This window comes from Antechinus flavipes, chromosome 2 (assembly GCF_016432865.1).
Source record: "Antechinus flavipes isolate AdamAnt ecotype Samford, QLD, Australia chromosome 2, AdamAnt_v2, whole genome shotgun sequence".
Classification (NCBI taxonomy): Eukaryota; Metazoa; Chordata; class Mammalia; order Dasyuromorphia; family Dasyuridae; genus Antechinus; species Antechinus flavipes.
In genome coordinates, this window is record NC_067399.1 from 35,627,434 (window position 1) to 35,652,270 (window position 24,837).

The 24,837-nt window shown below is 39.3% G+C and overlaps 1 protein-coding gene and 1 gene segment (V, D, J or C); one reads left to right on the forward strand and one right to left on the reverse strand.

The window, feature by feature from the left end:
• The window catches only part of LOC127546334 (immunoglobulin kappa variable 3-15-like), a 144,223-nt gene that overhangs the window by 62,517 nt on the left and 56,869 nt on the right, over positions 1–24,837 (reverse strand).
• On the forward strand, positions 6,549–7,133 carry LOC127547518 (RNA polymerase II subunit A C-terminal domain phosphatase SSU72-like). Its single transcript, XM_051974438.1, has one exon. It carries the CDS (start codon positions 6,549–6,551, stop codon positions 7,131–7,133), a length of 585 nt encoding a protein of 194 aa, XP_051830398.1.

The window sequence follows — 24,837 nt, forward strand, 5'->3', positions numbered from 1 at the left end:
AACTCAAGAAATTTTACCTCCAGTAACAAATCCCATTAACCAACGTTTTGGATAAATCCTAAACAGATATTTACCATAACCTTATATTTATACTCCTTTTAGCCCAAAACAGGGGGCTACAACTTGATTAAAAAAATGTCTGGAACAGTTTAGAGGGAGGGGTTAAAGAAAGAATTCCACTTGGCCACCCTTCCCTCCCACTCCATTTCCAAAGAGGCAGGAAGAAAGGGAGATGAACTAACCTGCACTTCAGGCTAACTAGATGCTCCATAGAAGTAGCAGAGAGCAGTGAGTGGGGTGTGTGAGTTTAATCTTCACCTTTGAAGACAAAAGATCCCTAACTCACCCAGCCTTTAAAGTAGCTGAGAGCAGTGGGGGGATGGGAGTGGGGGAGGGGAAAGATTCTATAAAACTCACATGTCCAGCAGAGCTGGATTTAAAGTATAACTTACAATGTTATAAGATAGGTAACAAACTCTGAACCAAACTAAATATAGCTTTAAATTCCCAATAATATAAAACTGCTTTTCCTATCATATTTCAAATAATGAAACAGCATAGTTTCTCTCTCTCTGGCCCCAGGTGGTGATTATTCCCAATGGACTTCTCCTAAGCTCCAACTTGGCCAGAGTTGAAGCCTTCAGATTCAGATTCTTTTTGCTACATACTTTACCTAATTAGAGGCACATGACCCCTTTCAGGCAAGTTAACAGAACTTCTTTAACAAGCTATTGTTCTTTTAAGATCTTATACTGAAAGATAACTAAATCTAGCCAGCATAGGCAACAGTAAAATTATTTCTCAAAATTTCAAACTGCACAAAAGAATACTCAGAACAAATATGGCATGCAAAGGCAAACTAGTAAAATTATTTCCCAAATTAAGAATCATCCTAAAATTCCTAATCAAATATTTTCTCCAGCTGGAGTTCAGAATTATACTAAGTACATTGAAATAACCAATTCCCAAATTGGGTCATTGTTCTTAAACTTAACAGAGTTCTTAGATTAAGAAAACAGACAAATCACACAGAACACAGAACACACATAAACTGTGAAGTCAAAACATTTAACAAAGACCAGGGTCTATCTGGAAAGAATATCCTTGAGAGAAGTTGTCCGCTCCAAGGATCCAGCAGTGAATGTCAGATATAAGATTCTTTTATAGGGTAACAAGAAAAATGACACAATGGGGGAGTTAACTGGATGGGGCTGACCTAACGGGGGAAGGGAGGGGAAGAGAAGGGATGAGGGGAGTGGGGGTGGGGGGAAGCAACTAGTTTAACATAATGGGAGGTACTGGAGAGGCTCCTGATATTTTAATGACATCTAAAATGGACAAAGACCTTTATCTCATCAAACATTAAGAGGGAAAGATTACAGCCTGAGGCAGAGTAACTGAATTGAACAATTAGGGAAACTGGATCAGGACATTAAAAGGGAACTGTGGCACAACAGTCTTTTGCTCATCCAAATGAACTTTGTTATTACTAATTTTTTTGTAAATCAATAAAATAGTCTAAAAATAATTTAATTAGAATGACATTGAAGAAATAGATTAGTCAGGCAAAATTGTCACAGTAAAAATTACATTGGCTTTAAGCATCCATGAACCATACATATTGCTTCAATCACATAGCTATGGATTTATTTGCTCTTGGGCAGATGACCAACTTCCAGTTGAAGGATTAGCCTATGAAGGAGGAATTGTGGGGGAATCTTGTTGACAATAATTAAGAGCTGGGATCCTGCCCTCCTTCCCTCCATGTCTGGCAAAGGATAACTCATCTATTTTCCCTTTAAAATGGACAATGGAGACATATTTGAGTTTCTGATAGAGAACTGCCTCTTTTCATATAACCTAGAAGATTGTAGTCAGCTTTTCTATGCATTCAGCAAGAATAGAATCAGCACCAAATGCTTCACCATAGGAGAGGACACTAATGGGATCCTTATTTTGGAATTTCAGCCAGAAAGGGACTGACTTTAACCAGAGGCTTGAGCCTGAGGCTTAGAGAAAAACTGCAAAAGGGAAAAACCACCTTCTCTGGGATTTTACAAACTGCTCTCCTTTGGAAAGGCTTGTGTTATCTGTCCTGGCTAGGATGGCATCCCTTCTTGGCCTGGATTCTTCTGAGCTTTGTGCTGGTGCCCCAACATCTTTGACATGCCCCCCTGGCATTTCTGGCAAGGAGTGTGGGCTAGTCACTGGACTACAGACCTGCAGCTGGACACCTGGGTGCCAATTTTCATGACTCTATCCCCCAGGGTCCTAAAGTCCCCCAATTTCTTTCAGCCTTGTAGATGGACTTGAGGGGGAAGTTTTCTGCCACCTTAAGTCTTGTGACTGTGTGTGTTTAAATTGGAATTGTGTATGAGATAATTACTATTAACTAGTATGTGCTAAGATTGTGAACTTGTTTATTCTGGTCTAAGATTTTACAAATATGTGTGTATTGGTCCAGAAGTATCGCAACTAGGAATTTAAATTTGTATTTAATTTAATTTTAACTTGAAAAAATTGGTTCTCTGGTGCCTAAAGAAGTCATAATGATGAGGTCTACATTTGGGGTACCCAATTGAAATTGAGGTCTAGTTCTGACCTGAGTGATAGGTTTGGGGTTCAGGGAGTTACATGGAGCTCCCGTGCAATCTCTCAGGATTTGGCCCAAGGATAGGGAGTTAAATGAGGTCTAGTGGCAGTGCAAGAGTCCCCTATAAAGGAATTTACAGACCCAAAAACCTAGATGGATAAAATAGATTTATTATGGGCATTGGAAGTAAGGTTAAAGTCCAGTTAAGGAAATAGGTGAAGGTAGAGCACCAGAAACAGTATTGCAGTGGGCAGAGATCCTTGGCATGCCAGGCGTAAGGCTGGCATGTTTAGAACCTCTGCAAAGAGAGGACTCCAGCTTGGCTCTTTTCTAATGAGAGATTTAGCTAAAGCCTGTTGGTGCAGTCCCAAGTAGGCTCAAATCTGATGGGGTCTGGGAGAGCCAAGTTGGCTCAGATCCAGTGGGGGCTGGGACAGGCTCAGATCTCCTATTGGAATTCAAAAGGGTGCTTTTGACCAGGATTTGTGAATCAAAGGTCCTAGCTTCTTGAATTGATAATGCATCAGCTAGGCAGGGTTGGGAATCAGAAAGGAATAAATCAAGCTGAAAGGACTAGTTTCTTAAAGGGCCCACAAAACCGCTTCAATATGTTTATATCTCCTAAGTAGACCATGCTGCTTGCTACATTGTATATTGTCTAACTTGTAAAAAGTATATGAAGTGTGCTTTAACATTTTGCCAGCCCACCTAAATATCTGGTATAAATTGTGTGAAATTTAGTCCTAAGTTATTTAGATATTCTAAATCATAAGGTATGTATTGCTTTCTTCTTTTAACAAAGAAGTAAAAGTAAGAAAATTTGATGTATAGGGTACTTGCAGAACAAACTGCACTGAAAACTATGTAATATTTTTGCAGTTCAGAAGGGATCCCAAAGGGTTGGGGCTTGCAGGCTGATGTCATGAAGTGTCTCAAAAAAACTTGCAGGCTTGAACCCAATCTCCAAGTCAAGGGGAAAATTTTATTGTGATTGTAACACCAATTGAAGTGGGCCAAGTTCCAAAAGAATTTAGCAAAGAACCAGGAGCAAGGAAACAAATTCATCCAGTTCTTCATGTCACTGATCTGCCAATGTTATGGCCCACAGGTAGAACTGAGGAGTGGTCTTAGGAATTTAGTTATCACTGATCAGCAGATTATGTATCTAACAGTCAACAGTATTTGTAGGAGTTTTCTTTTTCTCCTCCTTTTTTTTACATTGCTATATCTTTTATTTATTTTAATAAAGCTTTTCATTTTTCAAAACATAGTAGTGGACAATTCTTTAATATGAGCCCTTACAAAACCTGGTGTTCCAATTTTCCCCCCATTCCCCACCCCCTGCCCTAGATGGGAAGTATTTCAACATATGTTAAACATGGTAGAAATATATGTTCAATCCAGTATATGCATAAATATTTATACAATTATCGTTCTGCACAAGAAAAATAAAATCAAACAAACAAAAAAAAGAAGCAAGATAAAATGCAAGCAAACAATAATAAAAAGAGTGAAAATGCTATACTGTGAACCACATTCAATTCCCACACAGCTCTCTCTGGGTGTAGATGGCTTTCTTCATCATTGAACAATTGGAACTGGTTTGAATCATCTCATTGCTGTAGAGAGCCACATCCATCAGAATTGATCATCGTATGATCTTGTTGTTTGCCAAGTACAATGATCTTCTGATTCTGCTCATTTTACTTAGCATCAATTCATGTAAGTCTTCTTCAGGCTTCTCTGCAATCATCCTGCTGATCGTTTTTTATAGAAGAATAATATTCAAAATATTCACATACCATAATTTGTTCAGCCATTTCCCATATGATGGCATCCATTCAGGTTCCAGTTTCTTGCCACTACAAAAAGGGCTGCCATAAACATTTTTGCCCAGGTGGGTCCCTTTCTTTCCTTTAAGATCTCTTTGATATATAAGCCCAGTAGAAACATTGCTGGGTCAAAGTGTATGCACAGTTTGACAACTTTTTGAGCATAGTTCCAAATTGCTCTCCAGAATGATTTGATTTATTCACAATTGCACCAACAATGGATTAGTGTTCCAGTTTCCCCACATCCCCTCCAACATTCATCTTTTTCTGTTATCTTAGCCAATCTTAGAGTTGTATAATAGTATCTTAGAGTTGTCGTAATTTGCATTCCTCTGATCAATAGTGATTTAGAGCACCTTTTCATATGACTAGAAATACTTTCAATTTCTTCATCTGAAAATTGTCTGTTTATATCTTTTGACCATTTACCAATTGGAGAATGGCTTGAATTCTTATAAATTTGAACCAATTCTTTATATATTTTAGAAATTAAAGCTTTATCATAATTTTTGAATGTAAAAATGTTTTCCCAGTTTATTGCTTCCCATCTAATCTTGTCTGCATTAGTTTTGTTTGTGCAAAAACTTTAACTTAATATAATCAAGATTATCTATTTTCTGATCAATAATGGTCTCCAGTTCTTCTTTGGTCATGATTTCCTTCCTCCTACACAGATCTGAGAGGTAAACTATCCTATGTTCCTCTAATTTGTTTATATCATTCTTTATGTCTAGATTATGAACCCATTTCGATCTTATCTTGGTATACAGTGTTAGGTATGGGCCAATGCCTATTTTCTGCAAACAAACAGATTCAATTGAAGCACAATTTTTATAGTATAATGAATTAGAATTCACAAAGTTTCTCTGGACTCTATTAAAAACACTTCATATAAGATGTACACACCAGCCATCTTGAAGCATTTCAAGTTCAATCATGCACTTTCTAGACTTCTACACAAAACTGAATAATCAAAATTCATTTATTAGAGGCCTATCAGTGCCCAGACAGGGTACAAGGAAAAAAGTTAACTAATGTTAGACACTAAGGAACAATCTATTCTTTGAGCCAGGAAATAATAACACAATTGATATAAGCAGGCTGAGTTTTCACCTCAGCTCCACAACTCAGCTTCACACCTCAGCAACATTTCACTTAGGTGGGGCCCCAGGCTTTACAGCTTTTCTCTTTCAGGATAACATCAGGAAGGTCTGAAGCCAAGGCATTATTTGTAGAACGTGGCTACAAGTGCCATATCATTCTGCTTACAGCTCAGGCTGTTGCTTTCTTTCTCCACTGGTTGCCCCAGTCTCCTTTTTACTGCTGCTTCCCCCAACCTTGTCCCTCCAGTCAGGAAGGCCTCAAACCAAGATACTTATTTGTTCAGCTTGGCTGCAAGTACAGTGACATTCTGCTGTCCTCGGTGATCCTGTTGCTTTAGCTGTCTACTGGATCGGATCGCTGACTCTCCTTTTTTCTGCTGCTTTCAGCAACCTTGTCCTGTTTGCTCTCATGTTGGAATCTTTACAAATTGTTAACTCACTAGAGTTGATAGATTATCAATCTAATCTTACAAAGAGATGTTTTGGGCCAGAACTTGAAACAAAGTACTAAGTAGAACTAATTGATACAATGCTTGTGTTCACACCTTTACTCATTGGAGTTCACAAGTATGAGAAATTCACAAAGTAAACTTTGTAGCTTTGTGAATTCACACCTCCCTTGGGTGTGCCTCCAGAAGGAGGAGTCAACCTTTGGGAAATCATATAAAGAGGCTCTTAGCTTCGGGTTAGTTGGTTACTTCGGTTTAGAGAGAGATTCATTGCATTTTCCACTTGGCTGGCTGTTGGCTGAAGAAAGCAGAGGCAGAAGCAAAGGACAATCTGCAAGAGCTCTTGGAACCAAGTAGAGAGATAGGCCTCTAAGATAACTGGGCTATATTGAAGACAATAAAAGATCCGAACTTTTATCACCTGGCTCTGTTTTGAGGTGGTTATTAGTTTCAACTGCAACTGAGGCTGCCTCCAGAAAACCTCCCCAAGAAACCTGCTTCCTCCCAGAGAGAACCATCATATTATATTATTTTAAAGAAGAACAAGAACTCCAACACTCTCATCACTACCATGCCCTCTTCTCCCCTGAAAGTGGCTGTGGTGTGCTCCAGTAACCAGAACAGGAGCATGGAGGCTCACCGCATCCTCAAAAAAAGAGGATTCCGTGTCAGATCTTTTGGAACAGGAACTTCTGTAAAACTTCCGGGACCCACAGCAGACCAGCCTAATGTGTATGATTTCAAAACAACATATCATCAGATGTACAATGATCTTCTTAAGAAAGACCAAGAACTCTATTCAAACAATGGGGTTTTGGATATGCTGAGCAGAAATAAAAGAATCAAGCCCCGGCCAGAGAGATTCCAGGATTGCAGGGATGAGTTTGATGTCATCATTACCTGTGAAGAGAGAGTCTATGACAAGGTACTAGAACATTTAAATTCCATAGATCAGGAGACTCTGAGGCCAGTGCACGTGATTAATGTGGACATTGAAGACAATGAGGAAGAAGCCACTCTGGGAGCCTTTCTTATCTGTGAACTCTGTCAGTGTATACAGGAGATGGAAGACATGGAAACCCAGATAGATAAACTGTTACTGAAATTAGAGGACAAAAGTGACAGGCCTTTGCTCCATACCCTCTGTTTTTACTGAAGCCCAAACTGATTTTTTTCTTCAGAGTTGAAAGAAGTCTAGGTCTTTCCAGAAATCAAGATACTTTGCAGCCAATCCATGGGATTCATATCGTATATTCAGGACAATGAGTAAAAAGCCACCGTAGGAGTCTATTAGTGTATACAGCAGACAGAAGATGTGAAAACCAAGATTGGTGAACTGTTACCAGAATTGCAAGAGGGAAATAGGAAGACTCCTCTACACAACCTGATTTTATTGAAGCCAAAATTTCTTTCCTCTTTAGTTTAAAGAAGCATGTGTGTCAAGGTTTTTTTTTTTTTTTTTTTTGACTATTCTCTACTCTTCCAGAAGACTGGTTTCTAATATTCCTTTCTTTCCTTATTCTGGAGTTTAAGTTTCCACTCTTTGCCTTTGGTATTTGTGTTGGATTGTCTTACAGCTAATCTGCTGATCTACTGGTTTGCAAACAAGACAGAATAGCTCACACTGCTGTAGATTCCTCCTGGCACATTCCCCAGGGCTCAGCCCAATCTGCCCTAGGTCTCTGCCCTGCCTGTGCTTGCATTTTGCCAATGTGGCCTTATTTTGGCCTACTTCCCTCTGTCTCTAATTGAAACAGACCTGTTCTGAATATCTTCCAAATTATTTTCTGCTGGAAATTTGTTACACTTCAAATATTTGTGGGGTCTATCATTCTAAAACCAGTGCTGAGCCTTAATTTGTTGTTAATTTGAGGAATATGGGGAGAATTCAGGAGAGAACCTGCCTCCTCTCCACCATCTTGCCTGCCCTTCCCCCATTCCTTTGTTCAATACTTTTTATTCCCTTCATGGTATTTAATTTGCTATTAATTGTAATTTTTTACTTTAATAAATATTTTGTATTTTTCAAACATTCATTTCTTTAGCTGTGTCTTTTTTAATGTAATTGGATGGAGTATAGAAAGACAAAATGAAATAATTACTATGTGTGAACTTGGGATGTGATAAAAACTACTACTAGGCTTACTTCTGTCTTCAGAACAGAAAGGTCAATTACTCCTTTTTTTTTTTTTTGTGAAGCTGGCTCCTTTGTTGCAAGAGATGAATTTGGAGATAGATGAGAGATATATTCAGGACAAAAACTGATATAAATATATATTAGTAACATTTAAGAGTGAATGTTTCTTGAGTGAAGTATTTCAATATCAGTAATATTATTCCCCTTACACACATACACACACACACACACACACACACACACACACACACACCAACTAATATGTTAGATTATGGGAGTCTTTTGAGTCCAAAAGCCTCTTGAGATGATAATATTTTCAGCAATAATATTGGGACAGATGGATAGATACGAGAGATATATAGATTATAGACACAGAGGTGAGTGATATAAATGTATTATTTGTATATTTATATGAATAATTCTAAATATACTGATGCCTTGCATACATAATAGAATCACATATACATGTAATTTAAATGCAGTAAATTCCTGCTTAAAATAATTATAAAATCAGGAACTGTTACAGCTGAAGGAATGAGAGATATTTTATATAATATATACACTTTGTAGATAAAGAAACTGAGGCCCAGTGAGATTAAGTAACTTGTCTATGATCCTGTAGTTAAGAAACAAATCTGGGAACAAAACAGAATAATGTGCTTCTTATGATGGAGGACATAAAAAAAAATATTGAATCTCAGGAGTCTACCAACATTTATTGAGCATGTACTATATAACAGTGCATAAGCACTGGGGATAGAAATGCAAACCAGAGACATAAGAGTTTAGGGCTTGATGGGGGAAGGGGCAACAAATCAAAAAAAAAAGTTGCAAGTGGAAGGCACCATGTAAGGGTTGTGGTGATAAAATTTTGGTGATGGAAGAAGTCCAAAACAAATGCAACAAAATAAACCAAAGAAGTCCAAACTGGGTCAGTTTGGTAGCAAAGGAAGAAATATTGGAAGGGAGTGAGTGTCTCCAGCTGACCTCCATTAAGGGGAAGCTGAGGATTTCCCAGATACACCTTCCATAAGAGAGGCAAAGGTTTTGAGGAAGTGTGAATTCAAGACCTAGGCAAATCATCAAACTTTTCTGGGTCTAAGCTTTCTCATCTATTTCATCCAAATCTACCCAATGCTACCATAATTCGTATGATCAGACTGATTTCACAATTATAGAGTAGGAACTCTGTCAGGTACTTTGCTGGAAGATTGGAATGCCAAGGTGAGGCTCGAGCTGATGCACTGAGGTCCCAAGCACATGGGGCTGGAGACAGGGGAGTGGAAAAGGAAGGGGAAGGAGAGACTGCTGGCTGGTGTTTTGACACAGCTGCTCATAATGCCATTGGGACGGCCTTCAGCTCAGGTCTCTCTCTGTTAGCTAGCTTACTGTCACAGCTGCCCATATTGCTATTGCAATCCTTCTTGCCCATATTGCTATTGCAATCTTTTTTTTTACCTCTTCACTTCAATAAAGATTGAAGATTTTTCCCTAACCTGAATTCCTGACTCCAGCTGATTTTAAATATGCGGTCATTACATTTGGCACCCAAGCGTGGGCACCAAGGAACCTACTTTCACTGAAGAAGTCTCCAGTGACCAGGAACTTAGGTGAGTATAAGACAAACAGGGAACTTATTTTCTTAAAGACTAAAATAGTAACCTTTTTTGGTTGAAATGGGACAGATCCTAGCCAAAGATTCTCCATCCCCCACCCCTATCTCCCCACCCCCAGCCCCACCCAGGAGTGGTGCTATAGAAAGCCTGCTTAAGTTGATGGAAGATCAAGGGCTACTTATAACTTGGGAACAGACACTTAGACTTCTTGGTACATTAAAACACACCTCCCCTTAGTTCTTAGAGGAAGAGCAAATCTCTCCAGATAATTGGGCATTGATTGGTCAACAGCTCTCCGCATGTTACAATGAAAATGGTCCTCATTCAATTTCCATCGAGGCATTCTATGTATATAATGTAATACAGTTGGCCTTAAGAAACCGTATAAGTTCTAGAAGAAAAGGAAAAAATTCTAGGAATAGCCAAATGGGGAAGCCTGAGATAAAGGAGGAAGACAAAGAACAGATTAATGACCATATCCCCACAGGGCATGGAGACTTAAGTGAGGCTCAAGGGTGGGGTGAATCTGAGGCAGCTTCAGCCCCACCTAAGGAGCAGGTAATTGACTCTCCTCTGTCAACTCCACTCTCCGGGATGGAGGGAGGAGGGGTAGTGGGGGGGACAATGACAGCACCAGCACCTCCCCCTCTGCATCCAGCTGCTCCTTTGAGTAGATTGCAAAAGGGACTAATTAAGGCCAAAGAGGAAGGGAAAAATGTATCAGAATTTCAACACCACATTTTCCCCATTATTCAACAGTTTAATTCTTCAGGTCATGAAAGCAGAAGGTATACTCCTTTTGATATAGAAATCCTCAAAGACTTGAAAAAAGCTTGCACTCTTTATGGGGCTACATCAGCTTATGTTAAAATGTTATTACAGAATTTGGCTTTTGAAATCTTGACCCCTAATGACTGGAAATCTATAGCAAGGATATGCCTAGAACCTGGACAAAACTACTTGTGGCTTTCTGAATATAGTGAGCTCTGTAGGATACAAGCCCAACAAAATAGTCAAAGTGGAATTCATGCTGTAATCACCTGTGACCTACTAACAGGTGTAGGTCCTTATGCAGATGTCGTAGTACAGATTAATTATTCTTTAGCAGCATATGAGCAAATTGGTGTTAATGCTATCAAAGTGTGGGCTTCTCTCCACAATAAAGATGACAAGGGTGGGGCCTTCACAAAAATAACACAAGGGCCAAATGAACCCTTTGCTGACTTTGTGGGACGTTTGCAGACAGCTATCACAAGAACAATTGGAGAAAATGCAATAACAGACATTTTGATAAGGCAATTTGCTAAGGAAAATGCTAATGAGGTTTGCAAAAGAATTATACTAGGACTGTACAAGGATGCTTCTTTAGAGGAGCTCATAAGATGCTGTGCCACAGTAGGCACAGATGCCTTTTATAGCCAGGCCATGCAGACTTCCCAAAATCCAAACATGGGAAGACAGAGTTCCTCCTGGCAAGGGACTTCCAGAGAGACTCGCAGATGCTTTCAGTGTGGAAAAGTAGGGCATCTGAAAGCTCAATGTTGGTATAGAGAAAGAATGGGAAAACGGGGTGGGAGAACAAGATCCAATATCCCATATCCAAAATACAACAGAGGCTTCCATTGGTCCTCAAAATGTAGACAGATTCAGGGAAACGGGATGAGGGGCCCAAGGCAAAAAACTCTTGGGGTATGATGGCAGCCAATGGTGCACCCAGAGAGTGCCTACAAGTTCAGTACCCAGGCATGACCAATCAGCTAGAAAGCCATATGATGGGAGAAGGGGATTATACTGTCAACCAGCCAGGAAGCAACCTGATGGGAGAAAGGAATTACAATTGGGGAGAATAGAGCTGTATGCAGCTGGGACAACTGAGATACCCCCTGGAGATGTGAAATCTGTTCCTCTCCAGCCTATGGATCCCTTACCTCCAGGCACAGTAGGCTTGACCATTTCACCTCCTTTTTGTACATACAAAACAGTGTCCATCCATACACTGATGTGGGAAACTGGGGAATATGTAAATAATATCCCAGTCACTAATACAGGTAGACAATGGGTGACTTATCACCCAGGAGAAGTAGTATCATCAGGTTTATTCATACAGAATCCTAATAAGCAACCTGGTGATAGTCACCCAGATTCTGACTCCAGACCACAAAATCCAGGAATATACTAGACAGCAGCTGTAACAGCTGACTGACCTATGCTCATGATCTATATAAATGGCCTACTATTGGAAGGATTGGTAGACACAGGTGCAGATCGTACAGTCATTAGAGGTGCCAATTGGCCCAGTCACTGGCCAAAGATTAAAGCAGACACCTACATGTCTGGAGTAGGAGGATCAATAGTGGCTGAAATTAGTGCTACCCCTATGAGATGGACTTTTGAAGGCAAAACAGGAGTTTTTACTCCTTTTATAGTTGAAAAAATCCCCATCAATCTGTGGGGAAGAGACATTTTACAGCAATTAGGGTTAAAAATGAGTACTTTGGTTTTTTAAGCATGGCTGCTGTTGAAGGCCTGCCAACACTTTCACCTGTTCCTATCCAATGGAAAACTGATACACCAGTATGGATAGAACAGTGGCCCTTAGGTAGCAATAAAATTCAGGCCTTATTAGATATAGTACAGAAGCAGCTTGAACAAGAGCATTTACAACCTTCTCTAAGTCCTTGGAATTCCCCAGTGTTCGTTGTAAAAAAGAAATCTGGAAAATGGAGGATGCTCACTGATTTAAGAAAAGTGAATGAACAGATGGAAACTATGGGAACTCTTCAGCCTGGACTTCCATCTCCTACTCAATTGCCTAGAGAGTGGCCTCTTTGGGTCATCGATATTAAGGATTGTTTCTATTCTATCCCTCTGGATAAGGAGGATATGAAAAGATTTGCCTTTTCAGTGCCCAGCGTTAACTTAGCTGAGCCTTATAAAAGATATGAATGGACAGTTTTGCCACAGGGAATGAAAAACAGCCCCACTATGTGTCAAATGTATGTTGCTGCTGCTCTTGCTCCAATAAGAAAAGCATTTCCAAAAATTATGCTATTACATTATATGGATGATATATTGGGATGTGCACCTGAGGAACAAATGCTAGAGGCATATCTACAAAAGACCATAGAAACACTAAGATACTACAAATTGTACATAGCTGAAGAAAAAATTCAAAGACATGCTCCTTTTCAATATTTAGAATATGAAGTTTACCCTAAGGTGCTTACAGTACAAAAAATGTCCTTAAGAACAGAGAAGCTAAACACCTTAAATGATTTTCAGAAATTGATAGGTGATATCCAGTGGATGCCACCAGTGTTAGGCTTGACTACCTATCAGTTACAACCATTATATGACATTTTAAGGGGAGACAGTGCCTTAAGTTCACCACACCAGCTTACAAAAGAAGCTCAAGAGGCTTTGAGAAAAGTTGAACTGGCTTTATCCAATGTGGTTGAAAGAGTCACTCAAAAACCCTTGGAAATATCAGTTTTTGCCACACAAGAGGCACCCACAGCAGTCCTTCATCAAGGAGACAGTGTGATAGAGTGGTGAACCTCCCGGCACAATCAGAACAAAGCCTTACTCCTTACCCAGTGCTTGTGGCTAGAATTTTATTAAAGGCCATTAAGCAAGCAGTACAATTATCTGGGGCAAGACCTGATAAGATATACACCTTTTACACCAATACACAAATTAATGTGTGTTGTGAGACCATCCCAGAGTGGCAAATTTTATTAGCCATGGCTACAAATTTTACACATGAGTCTCCATTAAATATAACCAGACTTTTACATAATTGGTGATGGAGTCTTGAAGAAAAAGTTTCTAAGCTCTTAAAGGACCAATTATCTTTACAGACACAATATTTGTGCTGTATACTCTCATGACTTAACTATAAAGAGAGTAGTCAGAACTCCTTTTCAGTCCACTCAGCAGAATGAATTATATGAGATCATGTTAGCTTACACTTATTACCCAGGAGACATAAATATAATATCTGATTCAGCCTATTCAATAGGTATGGTACAAAGAATTGCCACAGCCCAAATAAAATTTGCAGCTTCTAATATATATCAGCTCTTTAAGGAAATTCAGGAGCAAGTGCGAAAACATCCAGGTAAGATTTATATCTTGCATGTCCACTCACATAGTGGACTCCCAGGCCCTATTTTTGATGGGAATTCAAAGGCAGATAGCCTTTTAACTATGTTAGCCAGTACACCTTTATTTCAGGAGGCCCAGGAATCCCATTCTAAATACCATCAGGCTGCTCGAGCTTTGCGTTTACAATTTGGGATAACAAAAGAGGAAGCTAGGAGCATAGTAAAAAGCTGTACAGCTTGCCTTCCTTTCCACACTCCTACACTGCCTCCAGGGAAGAAGCCTCGTGGTTTGAGACCCAATGAAATCTGGCAAATGGATGTGACCCATTATAAATCTTTTGGTCATCTGTCTTTTATCCATGTTGTGATAGACACCTTTTCAGGATTCACTTTTGCCATACCAGCAGCAAAAGAGACAGCCCGAGTGGTCACTAAATTCCTCATTCAAGCATTTGCCATTATGGTTGTGCCACAAGCAATAAAAACAGACAATGGTCCTGCATACACCTCCAAACATTTTGCACACTTTTGTGCACAGTATAAGATTTTACACACCACTGGCATATCCTTTAATCCTCAAGGACAGGCAATAGTAGAGAGGAGAAACAGAGACATTAAGACGCTGCTCCAAAAACAAAAGAAAGGGGGAACCACAGGTAACCCTAGAGAACTATTAAATCTAGCCCTTTATACTATTAACTTCTTGATTTTTGACAAAGATGCACTGGCTCCGGCAGACAGGTTTTATAACCCACCAGAAGGGCAGTGTCCAGTGCGAGCAGCTCCACTATCTTTAGATAATCGCCAAGTGATGTGGAGAGACTCAGAAAGTGGTGAATGGAAGGGACCAGATAGGCTAACTGCTTGGGGGAGAGGGTTTGCTTATATCTCTACAGGTGGAGAAGGAATCAGATGGGTGCCAACAAGCCGTATTTGCCTTATCCATCGCAGAGAGATGAAGCAGACCCTTGAAACGAAGGAGAAGATCCAAGAAATATTGGGTGGTTCTGTTGCTGATTGTGCTCACCATTGAAAGAGCGTGGCAGTTATGGCATTTGACTCATGGACATAGAAAATTGTTGGACTTCAAAACCCTCAGGAATTATTGGATTCTCTGAGACATGATAAGATTGTTGTAGGACTTGAAAAGCCTCAGGAATCATTGGATCCTTTAAGACATAAGACTTGAGAGCCCTCAGGAATCATTGGAGTTTCTGAGAAATGATAAGACTCTTATAGGACTTCAAAATCTGCTGGAATCATTGGATTCCCTAATACATAAAAAGACTTTTACAGGACTTCAAAAACTTGGGGGGGATGATTGGATTCCCTGATATGTGAAACAATGGACAATAGATTGGTTTTGGACTATCTCTTGGCTGCTGAAGAAAGCATATGTGTGACTACTGTTTACATACTCTCCTTCTAGGACTTCTGGCAATCTTTTACAACACCATGTTGATTTATATTGTTTGTTATACCATTACTTGGGTGTACAATTCATGTTTGTTACACCACATCAAGCCTGCACTGACTGTGGGGAGAGTCATCACTAATAACCTCTTCGTTATTGCTATGTGCTTGTATAATACCTCCCATGCTGATGGGTTTGTGCATAAGACCCTTCAGCCCAGAAACCCGCTAGCAACTCCCACTTCCATTTGGTGCTTTTCATCTCCCTTCCTGAGATGTCAGGGAGGGCGTGATTATCTCCTTTTCGGTGCTTTCTCCTCCTTTCCTGAGAAGTCAGGGAGGGTGTGATCACCTCCCCTTGGGGGCCCTGACCTCCCTGAGGAGTCAGGGATGGCATGACCACCTGTGTTCTAAAACGGGAGATGTAATGGGCTGAGGTCCCAAGCACATGAGGCTAAATAGTAATTGGACCATACTCTATTAATATATAAGCTTGGAGAAAGAATGGCCCCCGCCCACTCTTTGTGCAAGTCCTGATGTGTGGTATAGGAAATGATGATTTTGGTGGGTGGAGGCAGGGGAGTGGAAAAGGAAGGGGAAGGAGAGACTGCTGGCTGGCGTTTTGACACAGCTGCTCGTATTGCCATTGCGACGGCCTTCAGCTCTGTCTCTCTCTGCTAGCTGGCTTCCTGTCGCAGCTGCCCATATTGCTATCGCAATCCTTCTTGCCCATATTGCAATCGCAATCTTTTTTCACCTCTTCACTTCAATAAAGATTGAAGATTTTCCCCCTAACCTGAATTCCTGACTCCAGCTGATTTTAAATGCGCGGTCATTACACCAAGGGAAAATGATGTGCCTATACTCAAGGAGCTTTCAAATTGTTTTTGTTGGGGGAGAAAACTCTCAGATGTTATCTCATTCAATTCTGAATTTCTAAATTATTTCTGAAAATCTGAAAAATTTCTGAAAATCAAGAAATCATCAAAAAATTACCACTCATAATTTCTACAATTTCTTTAAGAATTTTATCCAATATGGACTGGGAAAACTTCTTGGAATCAGCACCTCATCATGACTCCCCATCTCCAGGGCCATCTCCATTTCTCTTGATCTCCATCTTACTATCAGGCACAGATGGCTCCAGAGGAGAAAGTGAAATTGCACATTCCTCCCCCACTTAAATCCAACTCACTTGTATCACCTCCCCAAGGTCATGGTCCTCTTTGAAAATGTAGGACAAACAACGGAAACAAGACAAAGACCAACAATTTATCCCTATTGAGCTGAGTCAATTTCTCTTGCGTGTCATCTATTTTTGAGTTCAAGTCTTGTTAGCAAATCTGCTGATAGAAATGAAACCATTTGGGGCTACAAAGAAGATCTCAATCAAGAATTCTTGACCTTTTGTTTTTCAAGGACACCTTTTTCAGCCTGTTGAAGTCTATGGAAGTCTTCTCAGAGCAATGATGTCTCAATCTAAAAAACTGGAAAAAATTCAGGAAGTTAAAAGATAATTTTTTACAATATAATTTAATAGAACTCACTAGGTTCCTCTGGGTGCTATTAAAAACACCTCATGTAAGATGTACACAACAGCCATCTTGAAGCATTTCAAATCTTGAAATAGCATTTCAAGTTCACTCATGCCCTCTCTAATCTTCTACACAAAACTGAGTAATCAAAATACATTTATTAGAAGCCAAAATTCATTTATTAGAAGTGTCCATACAAGCCCCCAGGGCAACAATTCATGCCTTGGGATAGAGAAAATGCCTTTCTATAGTGTTGGATAGCCCTTGCCTATTTCCAAGTTCAGTATAGGTATATATAATGACAATATAAGCTTGACATTTGGCACCCGGATGTCTGGTCATCTGCAGTTACAGGATGTCCTTGTATTCATAAATGTGACAAAATCCTGTCATAGGATAGCTGACATGAACCGGAGACTTAAGGTTTAGATCACCATGTGTTGCTTCCCTAGAAAAAAGAAAATTCTTGAGTAATCAACACATATTATATACTCTCTGTTATGTAACTCTATGCTATATGAGTGCTTGGAGTTGATCAATAAAGTGGACCAGGACCAGAAACAGGACCAGGACTATAACTCGGACTCCTGTTTTCTATCTTCCTCTTCTGATATTCTGCTTCCCTTAATTCTTGTCTGTGACAGAACTCCAGCCAATGCTGGAGTTCTCTTAGCATCAGAGAGAAATATTATAGCTTGACACTTTGCAATTATTCTCTCATTTGATCCTCATAATAACCCTAAAATGTATCTAGAATTTGACATAGATGTGAAAGGAAATTTCTTTTCTTTAGACCATTGTGTTTCTCAGCAGTCTACAGTCTCCTCCCCAGAGGCACCTGAGCTAATATGATTCCCATTCTACAGATAAGAATATTGGGACAAAGTTTAAGTGACTTGCCCAGCATCCCACAACTAGGAATGTCTTAGCCTGGATTTGAATTCAGGTTTTCTTGACCACATGCCTGGCTCTATCCACTGAACCACCAACTTCTTAGATAGTTAGTTCCCTTCCACTGGTTCTCCTTCAAGAAAAAAAGCTATAATAACTCTTGGTGGATTTGGAAAGGTAATTCTTGGTAATGTCTGGGTTTGAGAAACCCACCTTTGGGGTGCCATTCAATTATTTGTATTGTGTTACCCCATGATGTTTGGCTAGGAAAAGAAATCAAGATCAGAACTCTCCCAATCCCAGCATCTTTGTCTGAAACTTAGAAGCCTCCCCCAAGGTAGCCCAGACCAGCTGCTCCCTTCCCAGCTGAGGGGAAGGAGAAGCTCCTGGGACACTGATGCCCCCCCCCCCCACATCTGTTGGGCAGGTTTTTCTTCAGAGCTGTAGCACTGTGGGCACAGTATACCTCTGCAGACAGTAATAGACCACATCATCTCCAGTCTCCATGTTTCTGATTGTGAGGGAGAAATCAGTTCCATAATCACTGCCTCTGAATTGGGAAGGGACCCCAGAGTGCAGGATGTTAATGTAACTAATGAGGAGCCTAGGGACCTGGCCTGATTTCTGTTGGTACTAGTGTAGATTGCTGTTAATACCCTGACTGGCCCTGTAGGACATGGTGACTCTGTCTCCTGGAGTCCCAGACAGGGAGTCTGGAGCCTGGGTCAGCACAATGGCCCCTCGGGCATCTGGAATCACAAACACAAGAGAAATAGTGAGAACAACGCCAGGTCCATTCCCAGCAGGAGAAATCTTTCTGACTGTGGTGAATTAAACCTTGAGGGCTGGGTCCTGCTCCCATGATCACCAATACAGAGCCATATTTTTCTCTCTGACCCTCATAATGCCACCCCCTTCCCAGTTCTTACCAGATGGACAAAAGAAAGGCTTGTATCTGTTCTTCCTCACTCATCTAGGATTTAGAGCAACAGGAGAAAAAACATCTAAGCCTGGGACCTCATCTCCATGTGCCTGAGCTTTGAGCTTTAATGGGTTAAAGGAGTATTAAGTATTTGGAAGAAGAGACATAAAATAATAGAAATTAAATAAACACATAAAAAGTGCTTTGCAAACCTTAAAATGCAATAGGAATTCTATTAATTATTATTATTTCTTTTAAATCTTGGAGAAGTCAAGAATCTTGCTTAGGGTCACACAGGCAACAGAGCTAGATTAAAAGCATTTCATATGCTTAAAGGCCATTGATCTCTCTACCAGAAAATCAAGGACACTGAGGTCTCTTTCAAACTGTGCTTTCCAGAAAGAGTGGCTGTCATTTATGAAGTCATATTGACCAGGGGCGGGAAAGGACCTAATACTTCAAAAGATGCTCAGTGTGGCTACAATGCAGTAAATAAAGACTAAGGAGAGATGAAAATGTTGAAATAAGAGATTAAAATGGAAGTGTTGTTCAGGACAATGCAACAAAGGAATTTTAATTGGCCACAATAGATTTGTGAGAACACCAAAAGTTGTGAATTGATATAGCATAGAATGATAATTGAAGATGGTACCTCTGTTCCATGCGTAGGAGCTTGGAAAAGTCAAAAAGTAGTGACTGCCTTCAAGGAGCTTACAGTTTAATGGGGAGACAATAATCAAATGGTATACACACACACACACACACACACACACACACACACACAAACACACACACACACAGACACACACATGCATGCAAGCTATTTACAGGATCAATAGAAATAATTAACAGAGGAAAGGCAGTGAATGGAAAGTTTGATATTTCTTCAAAAGGCAATTACAATTGCCTTTTATTGCCAAATTATAATTATAAATTAACTAAGCTATGGGATCATGTTCCTTTTTTCTCCTGCCTTTTCTCATTGGCAAATAGTTCCTAGGATAGGGGGAGGGGGAGCTAGTCTGGGAGAGTGTAGAGCAAACAGATTCAGCCCTTATCTCTCATACATTGAAAGTACATGTCTTAGGGTCGGTAAAAGGACTGCTTTTCTTTAAATTTTAAAGTATGGGTTGCTTCTCCATTCACAATAGTTTTTGTGCTTAGAATGTAAGGTCACATTCTCAGTCAAAGAGGATGAGCTGGGGAGGTGATCAGTGTTGTGTCAGGGAAACTACATATTGCCCCTTCTATCTATGTTCAGAGCCCTCACTTTTACTCCTTCATATGATGAGAGTGCCTGCCCGCTTCTCATGAGAATGGAATAAACTTTTTCCTTGCACCTTGAGAGGTCTCTGAAATTTATGAGTGAGTTGCATACTTCACAGTTTGGGTGCTCATCTAGGATCATGTGATCAACAGGGTCACCAGGCTCTTGGAACTTGGCAAAAAATGCCCTGCCCTATTTCAGCAGTTTGCCATGGTTTGAGAGTCCTTGTTCTTTCCCTTTCAGCAAAAGTGACCCGAAGCAGAGAAAATTGGTGTAAGGTGAAAATACATCTGCAGTTAAAAATCTGATTAGTGAAAGAAGCTATATCCTTGAATCTGAGGGCATTAGATTTCTGAAAGGGTCAGAAGAGTTCATTTGGGTGATTGAAAAGGGGAGGCTAGAAGCAAACCCCTGAATTGAGACTTGAGTCTAAGCATATTTGATCCTGGAAGTCTGTTCAATGGGAGTTTCCCACTTAAACATTTTATTATTATTATTTTTTTTTACAAAAGACAAGCAAATTGAGGTACCGATAGACAATCCCTTGGGAAATAGATTAAACAATTAAGATAAACTACCAAAATATAAGGGCAAAAGCAAAAAGAAAATGATTAAATACTGTTGTTTTGTATGGGGAAATAAGAATCTAGAGAAGAGAATCATATGGCCACTGAAGATCAGGTGTGTCAAAAATTGGATCTATTTATTAATGCAATGGAATCTGTGAATGCAGAGGAGATTATATATGCTAGCTTGTGGCTGCTTGGGGGAAAGATATTTTTGAATCAGTAAGGTAAGACTCAGGAAGAACCAGTGAAAAAGGAGAAGTGGGATCCCTTTCTCTCTCTCCCTCCCCCTTACCTCAACTCCCCTTCTGCTCCCACTCCTGCTGCTATTGCTCCCTCTATCCCTACTCTTACAGGTTTGAATAGTTCTCTGGGGAGAGAAATCAGAGAGTTGCAACAGGATCTCGACTACTTCCCTTTAGGGTCGCCAGATCCCAGGATGTCAGAAGCTAGACAATACCCTCTGAGAGAGTTCAGAGTTCAGAGGTTCCAACAGGGCCAGGGATCATGGGATTTATAAATGCTCTACTCAGCATGATTCAAGTTAGGAGTTTTACTAAAGAAATGAAATCCCTAATGGAGGACCCCATGGCGCTGGCAGAATAATTCGATCAGTTTCTGGGCCCAAGCTTATATACCTGGGGTGAATTCATGTCAATTTTAAATACTTTATTTACACAGGAAGAAGGGAATGCTGGGGCAGGCAGCTCTGAAAGAATGGGATTGAAGATATCCCCCAGCAGAGGGAGTGATTCCCACCAAACAAAAATTCCCCTTAACTGATCCTCAATGGGATCATCATAACTTTTCTCACAGGTGAGAAATCCCTTGGGAAATAGATTAAGCAATTGGGAAATGCTTATTTCCTACTGGATTTAAGAGAATTTATTGTTATATGAGTCAGAAACGCAGAATATATATTTTTTAAACTATAGCTTTTTATTTACAAGATATATGCATGGGTGATTTTTCAGCATTGACCCTTGCAAAAACTTTTTTTCCAATTTTTCCCTACACCCTTCCCAGAAGGCAGATAGAACAATACATGTTAAATATGTTAATGTATATGTTGAAAACAATATATGTATACAAATCCATACAATTATTTTGCTGCACAAGAAGAATCAGACTTTGAAGGAAATAAAAAATGAAGGCATACACAAATAGAGGGAATGGAAATGGTATGAAGTGGTTCACACTCATTTTCCAAATTCTTTTAGTAGGTGTAACTGGTTCTATTCATTTTTGAACAAATAGGACTGATTTGGTTCATTTCATTGTTTAAGAGAGCCACGTTCATCAGAATTGATCCTCATATAGTATTGTTGTTGAAGTATATAATGATCTCTTGGTCCTGCTCATTTCACTTAGCATCAGTTCATGTAGGTTTCTCCAGGCCTTTCTGAAATCATTCTGCTAGTCATTTCTTACAGAACAATAGTATTCCATAACATTCATATACCACAATTTATTCAGCCATTCTCCAATTGATGGGCATCCAATCAGTTTCCTATTTCTCGCCACTCCAAAGAGGGCTGCCACAAATATTTTGGCACATACAAATCCCTTTCCCTTCTTTAAGATCTCTTTGGAATATAAGCCCAGTAGTAACACTGCTGGATCAAAGGATATGCACAGTTTGATAACTTTTTGAGTAGAGTTCCAGATCGTTCTCCAGAACAGCTGGATGTATTCACAATTCCACCAACAATGTATGAGGGTCCCAGTTTTCCACATCCCCTCCAACATTCAGCATTATCTCTTCCTCTTATCCTAGCCAATCTGACAGGTATGTAGTGGTATCTCAGAGTTGTTTTAATTTGCATTTCTCTGATTAATAATGACTTGGAGTATCTTTTCATATGGCTAGAAACAGTTTCAATTTCTTCATCTGAAAATTGTCTGTTCATATCCTTTGACCATTTATCAATTGGAGAATGGCTTGATTTCTTATAAATTAGAGCCAATTCTCTATATATTTTGGATATAAGGCCTTTATCAGAACCTTTGAACATAAAAATGTTTTCCCAGTTTATTATTTCCCTTCTAATGTTGTCTGCATTAATTTTGTTTGTACAAAAGCTTTTAGAATCAAAATTTGCTATTTTGTGATCAATAATGATCTCTAGTTCTTCTTTGGTCACAAATTCCTTCCTTCTCCATAGGTCTGAGAGGTAACTTATCCTATGTTCTTATAATTTATATATAAGCTCATTCTTTATGCCTAGATGAACCTATTTTTACCTTATCTTGGTGTATAGTGTTATGTGAGGGTCAATGCCTAGTTTCTGCCATACTAATTTCCAATTTTCCCAGCAGTTTTGTCTACCAGTGTATTCTTATCACCAAAACTGGGGTCTTTGGGTTTCTCAAACACTAGATTATTAAAATTATTGAATATTTTGTCCTTTGAACCTAACCAATTCCACTGATCTAGTCTATTTCTTAGTCAATACCAAATGTTTTTGGTAACCACTGCTTTATAATATAGTTTTAGATCTGGTATTTCTTCCAGATGAATTTTCTTGTTATTTTTCTAAGTCATTAAAATAGTATTTTGGGAGTCTGATTTGTATAGCACTAAATAAATAGATTAGTATATTATATTTGCTATCCAAGAGTTAATTATTTTTCCAATTGGTTAGATCTGACTTTATTTGTGTAGAAAGTGTTTTGTAGTTTTGCTCATATAGTTTCTGACTTTCCCTTGTCAGATAGATTCCCAAATATTTTATACTATCAGCAGTTACTTTAAATGTAATTTCTCTTTGTAACTCTTAACTGTTGGATTTTGTTAGTGATATATAAGCGTGCTGCTTGTGTGGGTTTATTTTGTGTCCTGCAACTTTGCTAAAGGTATGGATTATTTTAGTAAGAATCTCTGGGATTCTCTAAGTATACCATCATATCATCAGCAAAGAGTGATAATTTGGTTTCCTCATTACCTACTCTAATCTCTTTCTCCACTCTTATTGCCAAGGCTAGTGTTTCTAATACAATATTGAATAGTAATGGTGATAGTGGGCAACCTTGTTTCACTCCTGATGTTATTGGGAATGCAGAACACAGAATCTTAAGAGAGCCTTTTTAGTGACACAAGGAAAACAGGAATCTCTTGTAGAATATTTGAATAAACAAAAAGAAAGAATGAGGAAATATTCTGGTCTGGATCCAAATGATCCAGAAACTGAAGCAATTTTGAAATTACATTTTTAAACACATGCCTGGCCAGACATTAGCAGAAAGTTGCAGAAGTTGGAGGGGTAGAATCACAAATCACTTATTGCTCTTCCAGAGGAAGCAACTAAAGTTTATACCTGAAGGGATGAGGAGAAACAGAAATAGAAGGCTAGGATTCTAATGCAAGCTGCAAGAGGTGTAAATGGTATAGGAGACAAAGGAAAATATGGACAAAGAGAGAGGTTCAGACCAGTGAGCCATGGCCAAGGCTCCACTGATAAGGGCCCCTTAAGGGAATAACTTTCAGGGATGGGCGTGATGAAGGGATCTATGATCGAATGTTGGCAATGCCAGGCAGAAGGGCACATCCTGCAAGACTGTTTACAAAGAAAGAGGGAAAAACAAGTATCCTCCCTCATAGAACTGGGTAAAGATTAGGCAAGTCAAGGGTTCTTCAACACCCATGCAGAGGAACAATGTTTCTTCATAGACCCAGGAGCTATTTGAACCTTAATCATACAGCTCCCTTCTGGGGTTGAATTATCTAAAAAAAAATTGATTATCTCAGTAGTAAAAGGAAAAAGTTTTCCTAGTCTCCATAACCAAAAGATGTAAAATCAGGAAATATTCTGTGAACTACTTCTGGCTCCTGAAGCAGGAACAAATTTATTGGGAAGAGATTTAATTACTCAACTAGGAATAGCTTTCTTATTGTGGGGGGTAAATATATGTCTCAGCAAACTGGCAAAGCTCCAAGAGGTGGAACTAATAGAAATCTTCCCAGACATCTGGGCAAGATTCAATAACCCAGGTAGAGTTGACATTACTCCTATAAAAATTACTCTTTGAGACTTGCAGGAAGTAGTAAGAATTAAGCAATATCCTATTTCTTATGAAGGTAGAGTGGGGGTGAAATTTTCATACAGGGGTTCCTGAAGAATAAACTGATTGAGGCCTGTATTTCATCTTTCAATACCCCCATTCTACTGGTGCAAAAGAAAGTTGGCAATTCAGATAGTATAAAATCTAAGAGAAATTAATAATTTCCTAATTTCTTTTAGGAATCAGGAATTCTGTCTTCCCATTCTGTTATACCAGATCCACATACTATCCAGGGAATGATCCCCAGTTCCAATAAATGGTTTCGTATGCTGGATTTTATCAAATGCTTTTTCTGCATCTATTGAGATGATCATATGGTTTTTGTTTGTTTTGTTATTGATATAG

Coding starts and splice junctions, on each gene's coding strand:
- LOC127547518 (XM_051974438.1), top strand. CDS start 6,549: ATGCCCTCTTCTCCCCTGAAAGTGGCTGTGGTGTGCTCCAGTAACCAG.